The sequence below is a fragment of the Mustela putorius genome, unplaced genomic scaffold (genome assembly GCF_011764305.1).
Source record: "Mustela putorius furo isolate JIRA1106 unplaced genomic scaffold, ASM1176430v1.1 tig00003875_pilon_pilon_pilon, whole genome shotgun sequence".
NCBI classification, from domain to species: Eukaryota; Metazoa; Chordata; class Mammalia; order Carnivora; family Mustelidae; genus Mustela; species Mustela putorius.
In genome coordinates this window covers 3,345,536-3,359,032 of record NW_025422026.1, presented here as the reverse complement: position 1 = coordinate 3,359,032, position 13,497 = coordinate 3,345,536, and the positions used below count along the sequence as shown (strand labels likewise).

The window sequence follows — 13,497 nt, the reverse complement described above, 5'->3', positions numbered from 1 at the left end:
ATAGTTGGAAGAAAATGTGGAAGCGTTGCCTCTAGCCAGCGTCTCACGGAGTCCATCGTATCGATTACAGACAGAGGTCACGGAGAGCCCAGCCAGCTTAGGGTCCTTCAGGGAGCGGGGGGACACCGTGCACGAATGCATGCACCCGGAGCTTCCTCTTCCTTTCTCCCCTCCCCCCCCCCCCCCCCCCCCCCTCCCCCCCCCCCCCCCCCCCCCCCCCCCCTCCCCCCCCCCCCCCCCCCCCCCCCCCCTCCCTCCCCCCCCCCTTCCCCCCCCCCCCCCCCCTCCCCCCCCTCCCCCTCCCCCCCCCCCCCCCTCCCCCCCCCCCCCCCCCCCCCCCCCCCCCCCCCCCCCCCCCCCCCCCCCCCCCCCCCCCCCCCCCCCCCCCCCCCCCCCCCCCCCCCCCCCCCCCCCCCCCCCCCCCCCCCCCCCCCCCCCCCCCCCCCCCCCCCCCCCCCCCCCCCCCCCCCCCCCCCCCCCCCCCCCCCCCCCCCCCCCCCCCCCCCCCCCCCCCCTTTTTCCCCCCCCCCCCCCCCCCCCCCCCCCCCCCCCCCCCCCCCCCCCCCCCCCCCCCCCCCCCCCCCCCCCCCCCCCCCCCCCCCCCCCCCCCCCCCCCCCCCCCCCCCCCCCCCTCCCCCCCCCCCCCCCCCCCCCCCCCCCCCCCCCCCCCCCCCCCCCCCCCCCCCCCCCCCCCCCCCCCCCCCCCCCCCCCCCCCCCCCCCCCCCCCCCCCCCCCCCCCCCCCCCCCCCCCCCCCCCCCCCCCCCCCCCCCCCCCCCCCCCCCTCCCCCCCCCCCCCCTCCCCCGAGGGAAACAATACGTGATACCTGTAAATACCTTCAGAGTTCAAGTGCGTTATGTACAGGGTGCCCCCCCCCCCACCCTCACACTGTCTGAGATTGAGGCAGACAAGGTGTGGCGATTTCTCTTTTGCAAATGAGGGCCTGGGGTAACATTCCTTTCCCATGGCCACAGTGGGAGAGCACAGACTTGAACAGGTCTATGGTGTTCTTCCCGCTCCAAACCACCTGCTCTGTCCACCATTTGAAGTGTTTAAGAGCGCTCTATCGGTGGTTCAAGAACATCCTACGTCAGGACACGGTTTTGTCCTGCAGACCTAGATGTGTCCTGGGAGGCAGCCCTGCCAGCCCGGGGCAGTAGCGAGCGGCGCTGGGAGCGAGACCTTCTGAGCACAGGGCGCAGCCCGGCCGCCAGTCTGTTCTCATCAGAGATAAAGCAGATGCGGTTGTCTCTCTCAACAGGCTTCAAACTCAGGTGGCAGGTGTGGGTACCTGTTTACTGGGCATTCAGACTGCTCCACCACTGGGCTCCTGGCCAGACAGACCGGTGTCCATCATGTCCCTGGAGGAATCTGGGGCTACAAAGCAAATAGATTTCACATGTCCTGTGACGGGGAGGGGGGGGGCAGGACTCCATGGACGCACATGGGCGGGATGTGTAATTAAATGAGCTGAGGTCCAGCTGGGAGGTGCGGGAGGGAGGCAGAGAGGTCGACTTGGACCTTTAGCACAAACCCAGTCTGGCTTTGTTTTCTCCCGCAAGCACGAGCTTCGGCACAGAGGGCTTTATCTCGGAGACATTTCTATGCACTGCCTTTTGCGGGGCTGTGTATTTTTGTTTGTTTGTCTTTGCTGTTGTTTGTTTTGAGGGCTTTTTTTCTTGTTACAAAAGGGCCGCTTTAACAAGTGACCACAAATTCCTTGCAGCCATTCGACGATAAATTACACCCAGTAGCCCACCCTGCCATGTTCTGAAACTGTTTGGGGGGGAATTCGTGTTAAATGCCCAGATCAAGGTGTTGCCCTTTGAGATTTCAGTCTTGGGTTTCTGTGTGTGTGTGTGTGTGTGTGTGTGTGTGTGTGTGTGTGTGTGTGTATGTGAGACAGAGAGAGAGAAAGAGAGAGAAATTCTGCTCTCGTTAATTCTGAAAAGACACCTTTCTTCAGCACAAAGGGGTCTAGGAGCGTTGGGTCACACAGTGTAGACATACAATATAATCTACTAAAACCAGTGCATACTGGGTGCAATGGTTAGGATTTAGGTGAGCTTGAGGGAAGATCCCAGGCCCCTGAGGCCCCGTGGTCTTGGCAGGACCTGTGGTCTCTGTGCGAGGGCCCCTCTGGGAGGACCCTGCGGAAGCCTTGACCACCTGTAGGCTGCGGAGGGTTGGAGGGTTAGAAAGTGGTGACCAGTGGGCAGGACCGCCGTGTGAATGTTGCCCTTTTTGGTTTTCTGAGTTGGGGTCTGTCGAGAGATTTCATAAGAACGCGCATTAGTCGCCGTGCTTGTCTTTGCTAACTCAGAGATTGAACAGAATTCCTGTTAGGGAAAGAAGTGGGGGGTGGTGGCAGGCCTTTCGGGGCGGAAGTGTTTAGGACACCGTCCACCTCCGTGTGCCAGGCTCTGGCTCTGCAGCCTCAGGTGTCCCGCGGATCAGAGGTGGCCCCGTGTAGTCCCCACGACAGGGCCGGTAGTCTCCCCAGGAGAGACGACACACTTTGTTCCTGGGAATAGACAATAGAAACATGGCCAGGATGTCAGGCACCGTGAGTGGACGTAACCACAGGAACTCAGGGTTCAAAGACAGTCACATCCTTTCTTGAATTGCTTCCTGCTTTATTAATTGAGGTTTAGAATCACCCCCTTTGAGATCTCCCCCTTCCCGCTACCCAGGGTGGTGCTGAGAGCAGGAGGGGGGGACCCGTCTGCCACCTACCTCCATTGGGGAGAGAAGTGAGGTCCCGTCACGGCACGCCTGCTGTTGCTTCTCACGGCCATGCAGTGTCCCCGCTGCAGACAGGCCACACTCCATTGACAGTCAGGGACTTCCCTTTTCCCTGGAAATGGGGCCCATCACCCCCTCTTCTGAAGGAAGCTGCCTTGAGTGAGTCCAAGACGAGGCGCTCTTACGAGGGAGATTTGCCTTGGGATTCAGAGACGCTGACGCCCGTATTTCCAGCGGCATGAGAGCCCCCGTCCGGGGGCCGCAAGATCCCCCTGTTCCCACCTGAGGGACCTCACCGTCCCAGTCTTGGTGATCAGGGAAGCCTGCCCCGGGGAGGAACACAGGTCCCTGCCAGGGGACCCCAGAGACCCTCCGTCCCTCCCATCCCAGAGGTCGTCCGTCCTTTCTCTTCCTCCACATGATCGTCTGAAGGCTCAGGCTCTCTGCCTCGAAAGCACAGAGCTTGCCATCGGGGCAGGCCGGCTTTCCAACTCTTAACAAAAATCATCAACAACAACAACCACAATAATAATACTAACAGACCCCCCTGCATTCTGAATGCTACTTCCTGTGGCACTTCCTGAACGCTAGGCATTGTTCTAAGTGCCTATCCATGAATCCACTGACTTAATCCCCATAATATCTCTACAAAGTAGATGTTATTTTGATTTCCACTTTTAAAAAAACATTTATTTGAAAGGGGGAGAGGCGGAGAGAGAGGGAGAGAGAGAGAGAATGAATCTCAAGCAGACTCCCCTGAGTGCAGAACCCTGTGTGGGGCTCCATCCCACAACCCTGAGATCATCCCCTGAGCCAAACATCAAGAGTCAGATTCTCCACCGACCGAGCCACCCGGACGGCCCTTGCTTCCACCCTCACACAGGAGGAAATGTAGGAAACGTGTTCGGGGGCACAGAGCTGAGCTAGACCCCGGCAGTCGCGCTGCAGGCTCTGGAGTGCACGCTTCTAGCCACTGTGCGATGCCAGACTGCCTCTTGGAAAGGAGCCTGCGAGGTTTGGAGCCTTGTCAGATGACCGGTGACAGCGAATACGACTGCTCCTCCTGCCTCAGGAGCCCATGACTCCCAGGGGGAGTTGCAGGAACATCCCCCCTTCCGAGACCGTCATAGAACCACCGACCCCAGGAGCTGTAGGATAGACTTTCTGACTGGCCACAGTGGGCCAGGGCCAGGGGTCAGGGAGAGGAGAGGCGGCAGAGGGGAAGTTCAGGGAGAGCAAGTTCCCCATGGCCATGGGCCTTCCGTGCTCCAGCCCCAGGGAGGGGGATGTCGCTGCTGCAGGCGAGGCTCGGGCTTGACGCGGACAGACCCGACAGCAGCATTTCTGATGTCTGCCCAGGAAGAGTGAGCTCCGAGCACTCAAGGCAGGATCGAATGTCCTCCTGTGAGAAAGTGCGGATGTGATGGGGAGTGACATTCCGAGGGCAGAGAGGAAGAAATCCTACTCCCCGGGTGGAATGAGAGGCACTGCTGGGGAGTGAGCGCCACACGCCCCCCACCCCCCGCCCCGCTACAGCGGGCCTCCCTGGGGTCATTCTGTTGGGGGAAAATGGGGCTTTGGGCTGGAACATTCCGTAACCCCCGGTAGCTGCCACCTTCAGAGAGAACCCTCCGGTCAGCACCCTGCAAAGACCCCGAAGGCCAGGCCCAGGCCCCTGAGGCCTCAGTGAAGACTTTCCCTTACCAGGCGTCTCCCAGAGCAAGTGGAGACTTTCCAAGGGAAGGCACGCCTGTCAGCAAGGAGTTCTAGTACTTGAAACCACTGACCTCTCCTTTTTGTATCGGGGTTTACGGGATCAAAGGCAGGGCTGGAAGAGAGCAGAAGGAAAACGCCTTTAAAAACAAGCATATCATGATTTGGTCCGAGGGTTTTGCAGCATGGACATGTTTATGTGAGCACGGAGGGAACAGTGGTTGATTCTGCACGGTGGGGTCCCCGGCGGCTTTCCAGAGAAGATGGATGACATTTGATGGGACCCTTGAAAGACTCTCCATGCCATGGGTCCTGTGGACGGCTGAGCTCTGGCAGTTTCCTCGTAGAGGTGTTCTTTATTTTGCACTGTCGCTGCTCCTACTCCGGTCCAGCCTGCCGTCACACAGGTCCTTTTAAAGTGCCACGCTTGCAGTCCCCTCCGTGGGTCCTGCCTTGCCTCCAAGGACCTCCAGAATCTGCTTAGACTTTCTTGTGTTCAGCTCACAAACGTCCACCCTTGCTGGTCACGCCCGGTCCCTGTCCCTCACTGCTACGGACTTCATTTCTGCTGTGCCCCTGTTGCTTGTATAGGAAAGATTCCTAGAGTTGTCCTAAAAAACATCCTATCATCCTAAATCTCCTCTGAAACATCACTTTTCCGTGATGCACCATTTGCTGTCTTCTTATCATGGCCACTTATAATTCATTTCCATGCTAGAAATTTGGCTTCGGTGATATTAGAGGATGCCAAGTTGTAGTACACCTTGGACGTGAAGAGAAAATAAAAATTTTAAATTTGCTTACAGTAGGAATCCCATTCCTTCTAAGTCCCTACTCACTGGTTATCTAGGAAAAATGACCGAAATATGTAAACCATATTAAAGCTTGGTTCAGTCCCTTTATATAAATCATCCTTAGCTGAGGGTCTATCCCTTTTTGCATAAAAATGTTCCATTGATGAGGTGATCTCCCTGTCTCTGCATTTCTCGCTCAGTTGTCCATGCGGATGACGTGTGTATCCTCGGCTTGAGGAGGGAGAAGAGATCTCTGTCTCCGGCACGGTCCTCCACGGGTACTAGTTGTGTCCTCCTCCTCCTCCTCCTCTTCTATGTTTTCCAGGCTGGCTGCCCCCTCCTGACTGAGTCAAGTCTTTCTGATCTGGGATCTCTTCTTTCCTGATCAACTCCACTTCTTCAATTTTTTAAAATATATTTTTACTTATTCCGCTTAGACCCAGAGAGCATGCCGGAGGGGGAGGCACCGAGACAGGGAGAGAGAATCCCAAGCAGACGTCCCGCGGAGCATGGAGCCCAATGCCAGGCTCGATCCCAGGACCCTAAGATCATGACCTGCGTTTAAATCAAGAGTCAGATGCTTAACTGACTGAGCCGTCCAGGCGTCCTGCCACTTAATCAATTTTTAATTTAACACTTGGGGCAATTTCATTTCCTTCACTGCAAAGCCTTCCTTGTGCGTCCATCAACACAAACAGTAACCCAGTGGGTCCCTGTAGGTCATGCGGCAGACGCAGCATCTCCGATGAGACAACAGGCTCTCCACGCGATATCAGGGGATTAGATCTTTCTTTTCTGTTCTCCACAGACTGTCACCTAGGCGACGCCCCTAAAATATATTTAACCAGTGGGTTGTCTTAACTGATATGAGGAAATGCTTCTCAGGGAAAGGGAAGCAGAAGAACGTTTGGTATTCGAGCTTCCTAAATGTCAACTAAACTATTTAAGACACAGGAATCCCTAGATTGTCTTGAGCCAGCACAGGGGACCCAGCAGAAGCCGACTAGACAGGCTTCGTGTTGACGCTGGAAGAATGCCAAGTGAATGCAAGTGTTTAATGCAAGCCCTCCATGTCTTCCAAGATTACTAGAAAGTGGTGTCATATCACGGAGCACTTGTCAGTCTGGTAATCAGTCTTGGCTCTGTCCTAGTCTCGCCGGGTGTCTTTGGCTAGTGACTGAAGACTTAGAGGATCCTAGTTTCCTCTGTTTATAAAATGAGGGTAGTGATCCTGCTGACCCTACCTACCTCAAAGGGAATGTCAGTGCGACCCCTTGTAAACTGGAAAGCGCTGTCCAGATACAAGGGTGTCTTCATTGGGATCGTCATTTCCTAGGACAGAAGCCCACTCAAAGTAACTCAAGAAAAATGGGATTCACGGATGGATGTGTGGCTATTTAATAGAATTTGGGCATGAGCACACCTTGAGGGCCCGGACCCAGGAATCAGAAAGTGAGGGGCCCATGTTGCGTAATTGTATTCAAAGACATGGTTTCTTATCTTTCCTTCTTCCTTGTCTAATTCATTCTTCTTTGCTGTGAGAGCTGGCTGACTTTGCCTCAACAGGAAAGCGATGGTTAGCTCTGTCTCAGACTGATGGGAGTCCCCAGCTCTTCTGCTGCAGTTCCAAGTTCCTGGGAAAGATTGTCCTGGCACGGACCAGGTGTTTGCCTCTCTGATGATCAGCTGTGGCCAATGAGGCTGGGTCCCGTGTCCAAATCAGGCCCCACTTTGGGCAAGAACTAAGTGTAGACTGGCATCCTCCGCTGTCTGTTAATTAAGCCTTGTTAATTTTGTGATATTTCTTTGGTTTATGGAGTTTAAGACAGCCAGGGGTCAGACAGCAAGCAATTTCAGTCCCTAAAGCATGCTTGCCACATCAGTGAGCTTAGGATAAGGGAAGGTTTTCAGTCTTCTCTCTTCCATTCTTTGGCTTGCGTCTCAAAGAGTCAGATACAGAGAAAACTGGCCACAGTTAAGGGAAGAGGAGGCCATACAGTTTTATCAACTGATGATCTTCCGTGGGGCCAGATGGGAAACAGTCCTCGTTTCAAGAGAGAAAGATCGACCAGTTTTAGTCTTTGCATCAACTCTTTCTTCCATAGGTGTGACCTGGGTTAAGATTTAATGTTTCTGAAACAAGAAAAATGTGGAAGCAATACAGGATTTTGGAACGATTCACTGCAAAATAGTACAACTAATCCCAGGGGGATGTTTATTTCTTATATTTTATGTCTTCCCTACCTACTTCCAAAAAGGATTTGAGGCAGATTATAAAGGCCAGAAGCAGGAACACAGCAAGATACAAAAGTTAAGTAGTAAAAAGGGGAGAAATGAAAGAAATTGAATTTTAAGATTCTGGCCGATAATTTATTAATAATTTTTTGTAGGGAAGGGGTGCCTGGGTGGCTCAGTTGGTTAAGCTGTTGCCTTCAGCTTAGGTCATGATCCCAGGGTCTTGGGATTGAGCTCTCTGCTCAGCGGGGAGCCTGTTTCTCCCTCTCCCTCTGCCTCCCTCTCTGCCTACTTGTGTTTTGTCAAATAAATAAAATCTTTAAAAAAATAATTTTTTGTAGAAAAAAAAATGTTAAGTGTCTACCTTGCACCACGTGTCAAAATAAATTCCCAGTGTAACCAAGTGTTAAACATAATTGCTAAACCAGAAAGAAACTAGAAAAACATTCCAGTATTTATCTGTTAGGGTAGAAAAAGCATTTCTAAACTTATTAAAGACAGAAGAAGCCTTAAAAGGAAATATTAACAGAGCGGACTACCTGGAAATATAAAGTTTCTTGACTTTGCAAAGTTCCCAAACCAAAATCAACTGGGGAAAATAGTTCCAGTACAGATGACAAAGGGTTGATAACCTCATTAGGAAGGTTGATCCTCTTATCCGTTAAAAATAGTAAAAAGTCAAACATTCCAATAGATAAATGAAGGACAGAAAACAGGAAATGTTTGAAGAGTTAATGCAAAAGGCAAATATACGTGAAAGCAATCAAACCTAGGATATGAAAGGAAATGTAAATTAAGACAATGAAATTCTATTTAACATGATTACAAAACTGTTAGCAAATTATAGCACCCAAGCTGAGAAGAGAGATTGGGGGAAAAAAGGGAACTTAGGGAGCCTGGTGATAACAAGGATGGAAATTTCTGGAGGGTAATTGGGCAATGTTTGGAAAAGCTCATCAAACACACCCTTTTTCTCAGAAATTTTATTTCCAGAAATTTGTTTTTGGGAAATCATCAAGGATTTGTGTAAGACTTTAGGTACAAGGATCTTTGTCCTTTATTCTTTTATTTTTTTTAATTTTTTAAAGGTTTTATTTATTGGACAGGCAGAGATCACAAGCAGGCAGAGAGGCAGGCTGAAAGAGGAGGAAGCAGGATCCCCACTGAGCAGAGAGCCTGATGCAGGACTGGATCCCAGGACCCCGGGACCATGACCTGAGCCGAAGGCGGAGGCTTTAACCCACTGAGCCACCCAGACACTCCTATTCTTCTTCTTCTTCTTTTTTTAAATAGAAACTATTTCCCAAAGGTTTTATAACAACCATTGATTATTTTTATTTATTTATTTAGATTTTATTTGTTTATTTATTAATTTATTTATTTTCAGCGTAACAGTATTCATTGTTTTTTCACCACACCCAGTGCTCCATGCAATCCGTGCCCTCTATAATACCCACCACCTGGTACCACAACCTCCCACCCCCCGCCACTTCAAACCCCTCAGATTGTTTTTCAGAGTCCATAGTCTCTCATGGTTCACCTCCCCTTCCAATTTCCCTCAGCTCCCTTCTCCTCTCCATCTCCCCATGTCCTCCATGCTATTTGTTATGCTCCACAAATAAGTGAAACCATATGATAATTGACTCTCTCTGCTTGACTTAGTTCACTCAGCATAATCTCTCCAGTCCCATCCATGTTGCTACAAAAGTTGGGTATTCATCCTTTCTGATGGAGGCGTAATACTCCGTAGTGTATATGGACCACATCTTCCTCATCCATTCGTCCGTTGAAGGACATCTTGGTTCTTTCCACAGTTTGGTGACCGTGGCCATTACTGCTATAAACATTGGGGTACAGATGGTCCTTCTTTTCACTACATCTGTATCTTTGGGATAAATACCTTATAATAAGAAAAGCAACACAAAATAATTTGTTGCCTTTCCATATCTGTTTCCTTTCATTGGGAAGTTTGTATAGGATTAACGAATTCCCATCAATTAGGCAGTTTGTACCCAACTCTGAAGAGTAAAGTAACATTGGTCCGCCAGCATCTGGCTTGGTGGGGGGGATTGGTAATTAAATAAAAAGGTTTCTGAGTCATCAAAACTTGCACCCACACTTTTTACTGTTAATATGAGAGCTCCCTAGAGCTTTTACTTAGAATTTCCTTGCTGTTGTTATAGACAGAATTTGAAAGAGCCCCGTTTTCTCTTTCCGTCCTCCAGTGGGTTGAAGGCAGGCCCTTGGTTCCAGTGGAGAGGACGGGGTGGGGGAGGGGGGCCCACCGGGAGGGAAGAAGGGCACATGAATTAACCAACACAAAAACAGAAACAAAGAAACAAACACAAGTTCTCGCAAAGCTTGGCAGTTTGGTGCCAAAGCAGGGACAATCAACCCTTCCCACTGAAACCATTCTTGAAGGCACGGATGATAATTAACATTCCCCATAAAGACCTGGAGTCCCCTAGAAAAATTCAAAGCCAGACGGTCAAAAGAGAGCTTTTACGTAAGGTGAAGAAATGAGGTGACTCCCAGGGGAGAAGCCGGTGGCGGGGTCTGGTCTCGTGAGACTCTTGGGAAGTTGTTCTGCCCTGCGGTGGCCGATCTGCCTGAGTGATGCATGTGTGGCCCTTTTCCTCTGCTCGCAGGACTGCCCTCCGGATGCCGAGGACTTCCGAGCCCAGCAGTGCTCTGCCTACAACGACGTCCAGTATCAGGGTCGTTACTACGAATGGCTTCCCCGGTACAACGATCCGGCTGCCCCCTGCGCCCTCAAGTGTCATGCGCGGGGACAGAGCCTGGTGGTGGAGCTGGCTCCCAAGGTCCTGGATGGGACTCGCTGCAGCTCCGACTCCCTGGACATGTGCATCAGCGGCATCTGTCAGGTGAGCCACACCTGCTTCCCGTACCCTGGGGTCCTGCAGCGCCATGCCCACTCCCCCTACCAAGCCTGACTCTCTTCTTTCATTCATGCAGATGAAACGTTGCTTCTGATACTTCTCATGTAAAAAAAAAAAAAAATACGGCAGAGAGCATCACTCACCTTCCAATTATGTTTTATTTATTTAAAAAAGCATAAACTTTGTCCAGGTAGACTCAGAAGACGACAGTAGATGACCCCGTATGGTTCCTCTAGGTCAGTGGTGCTCCAGCTCGAAATGGCATCAGAATCGCCCGGAGGACTTGTTAAAACACAGGGTGCGGGGGCCCCCCCACCCCCCAGAATCTCTGACCCAGTGGGTCTGGGCTGGAGCCCCATAATTTGCATTTCTGACAAGTTCAAGAGAGATGCTGAGGCGGCTGCCCCAGGGACCCCAGTTAGAGAACCACAACTTGGGAAGGGTAATGTGGATGGGTTTGGGGAGCCTTTTAACCACTCACTCTTTTATTTATTTATTTATTTTTAAAGATTTTATTTATTTATTTGACAGAGAGAGATCACAAGTAGGCAGAGAGGCAGGCAGAGAGAGAGAGAGGAGGAAGCAGGCTCCCTGCTGAGCAGAGAGCCCGATGCGGCGCTCGATCCCAGGACCCTGGGATCATGACCTGAGCCAAGGCTGAAGCTTTAACCCACTGAGCCACGCAGGTTCCACTCTTTTACCCATTTTTAAACTGAGTTGTTATTTTCTGTCATGAGAGATATTGGTATATTTTGGGTAACAGTCTTTTGCAAATATTTTCCTCCCAGTGTAACTCATCTTCCCATGTTCTTGACCGTGTCTTTTATAAAGCAAAAGTTTTTAATTTTCAATGAAGTCCAGCTTAACAATTATTTCTTTTTTAGGCATTGTGCCTTTGGTATTGTATCTAAAAAGTCATCATCACGCCCAAGGTCAACTAGATTTTTCTCCTATTTTATCTTCTAGGAGTTTTATACTTTTGTGTTTTATATCTAGGTGTGGGATTCATTCTGAATTAATGTTTGTGAAGGATTTAAGTCTGTGTCTAGATACTTTTTCTTTTGCTTGTGGATGTGCAGTTATTCTAGTCCTTTTGTTGGAAAGATGATCTCTTCTCTGTTGTATTGCCTTTTCTCCTTTGTCAAAGATCAGGTGATGGTATTCATGCATTTCCATGCTCTCTGTTATTTTCCATTGATTTGTTTGTCTCCTCTTTGGCCAGTACAACACTGTTGTGATCACTTTAACTTTATAGTAAGTCTTACAGGTGGGTAGTGTTAGTTTTCTGACACTGTTCTTCTCCTTCAGTATTGCGTTGACTATTCTGGTCTTTTCCCCCTCTCTCTATAAACTTTTTTTTCCTTTTTAAGAAATTTTTTTTCAGTGTTCCAGAATGCATTGTTTATGCACCACACCCAGTGCTCCATGCAATCCGTGCCCTCCACAATACCCACCACCAGGCTCACCCATTCCCCTACCTCCACCCCTCCAAAACCCTCAGATTGTTTCTCAGAGTCCATCTCCCCCGTCTGATTTCCCCAACTCCCTTCTCCTCTCCATCTCCCCATGTCCTCTGTGTTATTCCTTATGCTCCACAAGTAAGTGAAACCGTATGATAATTGACTCTCTCTGCTTGACTGATTTCACTCAGCATAATCTCTTCCAGTCCCAACCATGTTGATACAAAAGTTGGGTATTCATCCTTTCTGATGGAGGTATAATATTCCATTGTGTATATGGACCACATCTTCCTTATCCATTCGCCGCTGAAGGGCATCTTGGTTCTTTCCACAGTCTGGCGACTGTGGCCACTGCTGCTGTGAACATTCTCTATAAACTTTTGAGTCAGTCTGTCTTTATCCACAGAAAAACTTCTTGGAATTAAGTTGAGAAGAGCTAACGCCTGACAACACTGAGTCTTCCTGTCCACAAACAAGGACTATCTCTCCATTCATTTAGTTCTTTTTAAATTACTTTCATCAGAGTTTTGTTATTTTCCTCTTATAATTCTTGTACAAAATTTTTGTTAGGTAGTACATTTAATTTTCATGAGAAATTGGTCTGTAGGTTTCTTGTAACATCTTTATCTGGTTTTGGCATTCGGGGAAATGCTATTCTCATAGAATGAGTTAAGAAGTATTCTCTCCTGTTTTTCTGAAAGAGATTGTAGAGAATTGGTATAATTTTCTAAATGCTTGGTAGAATTCGCCAATGAACGCATCTGTGCCTCGTGCTATCTGTTTTGGAAGGTTATTAATTATTGGTTAAATTTCTTTAATAGGTAGAGACCCATTTGGATTGATTTTTCTTCTGTGAGTTTTGGCAGATTGTGTCTTTCGAGGAATTGGTTCATTTCATCTAGGTTATCAAATTTGAAGGCACAGAATTTTTTGTAATGTTTCTTTGTTATCTTTTCAATATCCATGGGATCTTTAGTGCAGGTCCCCTCTTTCAATTCTGATATTAGTAATTAGTATCTTCTCTTTTTCCTTAGTTAGCCTGTTAGAGACTTGGGATTTGAGTGATCTTTTAAAAAAACAGCTTTTGGTTTCATTGATTTTCTTTATTTATTTCCTGTTTTCAATTTCACTGATGTCTGCTCGAGTTTTCTTTTTTTTTCTTTTTATTATTATTTTGTATTTAATTTGTTCTTTTTCTGATTTCCTAAGGTGGATGCTTACATGATCGATTCTGAATTTTTCTTCTTTTCTTACATATGCATTCCATGCAGTAAATTTCCCTATAAGCACAGCTTTTACTTCATCCCACATATTTTGATAAATAGTATTTTCATTTTCCTCAAAATATCTTAAAATTTCTCTTGAGATCTCATCTTTGACTCTGTGTTATTTAGAAGTATGTTCTTTAGGGGCACCTGGGTGGCTCAGTCAGTTCAGCACCTGCCTTCGGCTCAGGTCATGATCCCTGTGTCAGCCTCCCTGCTCAGTGGGGAGCCTGCTGTGCTCCCCTATGCATGCCCTCTCTGTCTGTCTGTCTGTCTCTCTCAAATAAATAAGTAAATAAATAAAATCTTAGGAAAAGAAATATGTTGTTTAATATCCGAGTATTTTGGAATTTTCCAGCTATATTTCTGATACCGATTCCAAGTC

The 13,497-nt window shown here is 49.2% G+C and overlaps 1 protein-coding gene across 1 annotated transcript in view; it reads left to right on the top strand.

The window, feature by feature from the left end:
* ADAMTSL3 (ADAMTS like 3) overlaps positions 1 to 13,497 on the top strand; it is a 339,169-nt gene that overhangs the window by 134,044 nt on the left and 191,628 nt on the right. Inside the window, exon 5 of the mRNA XM_045067215.1 lies at positions 10,023 to 10,372. Coding sequence (XP_044923150.1) covers positions 10,023 to 10,372 — 350 coding nt within the window. The remainder of the gene's footprint in view (positions 1 to 10,022; positions 10,373 to 13,497) is intronic.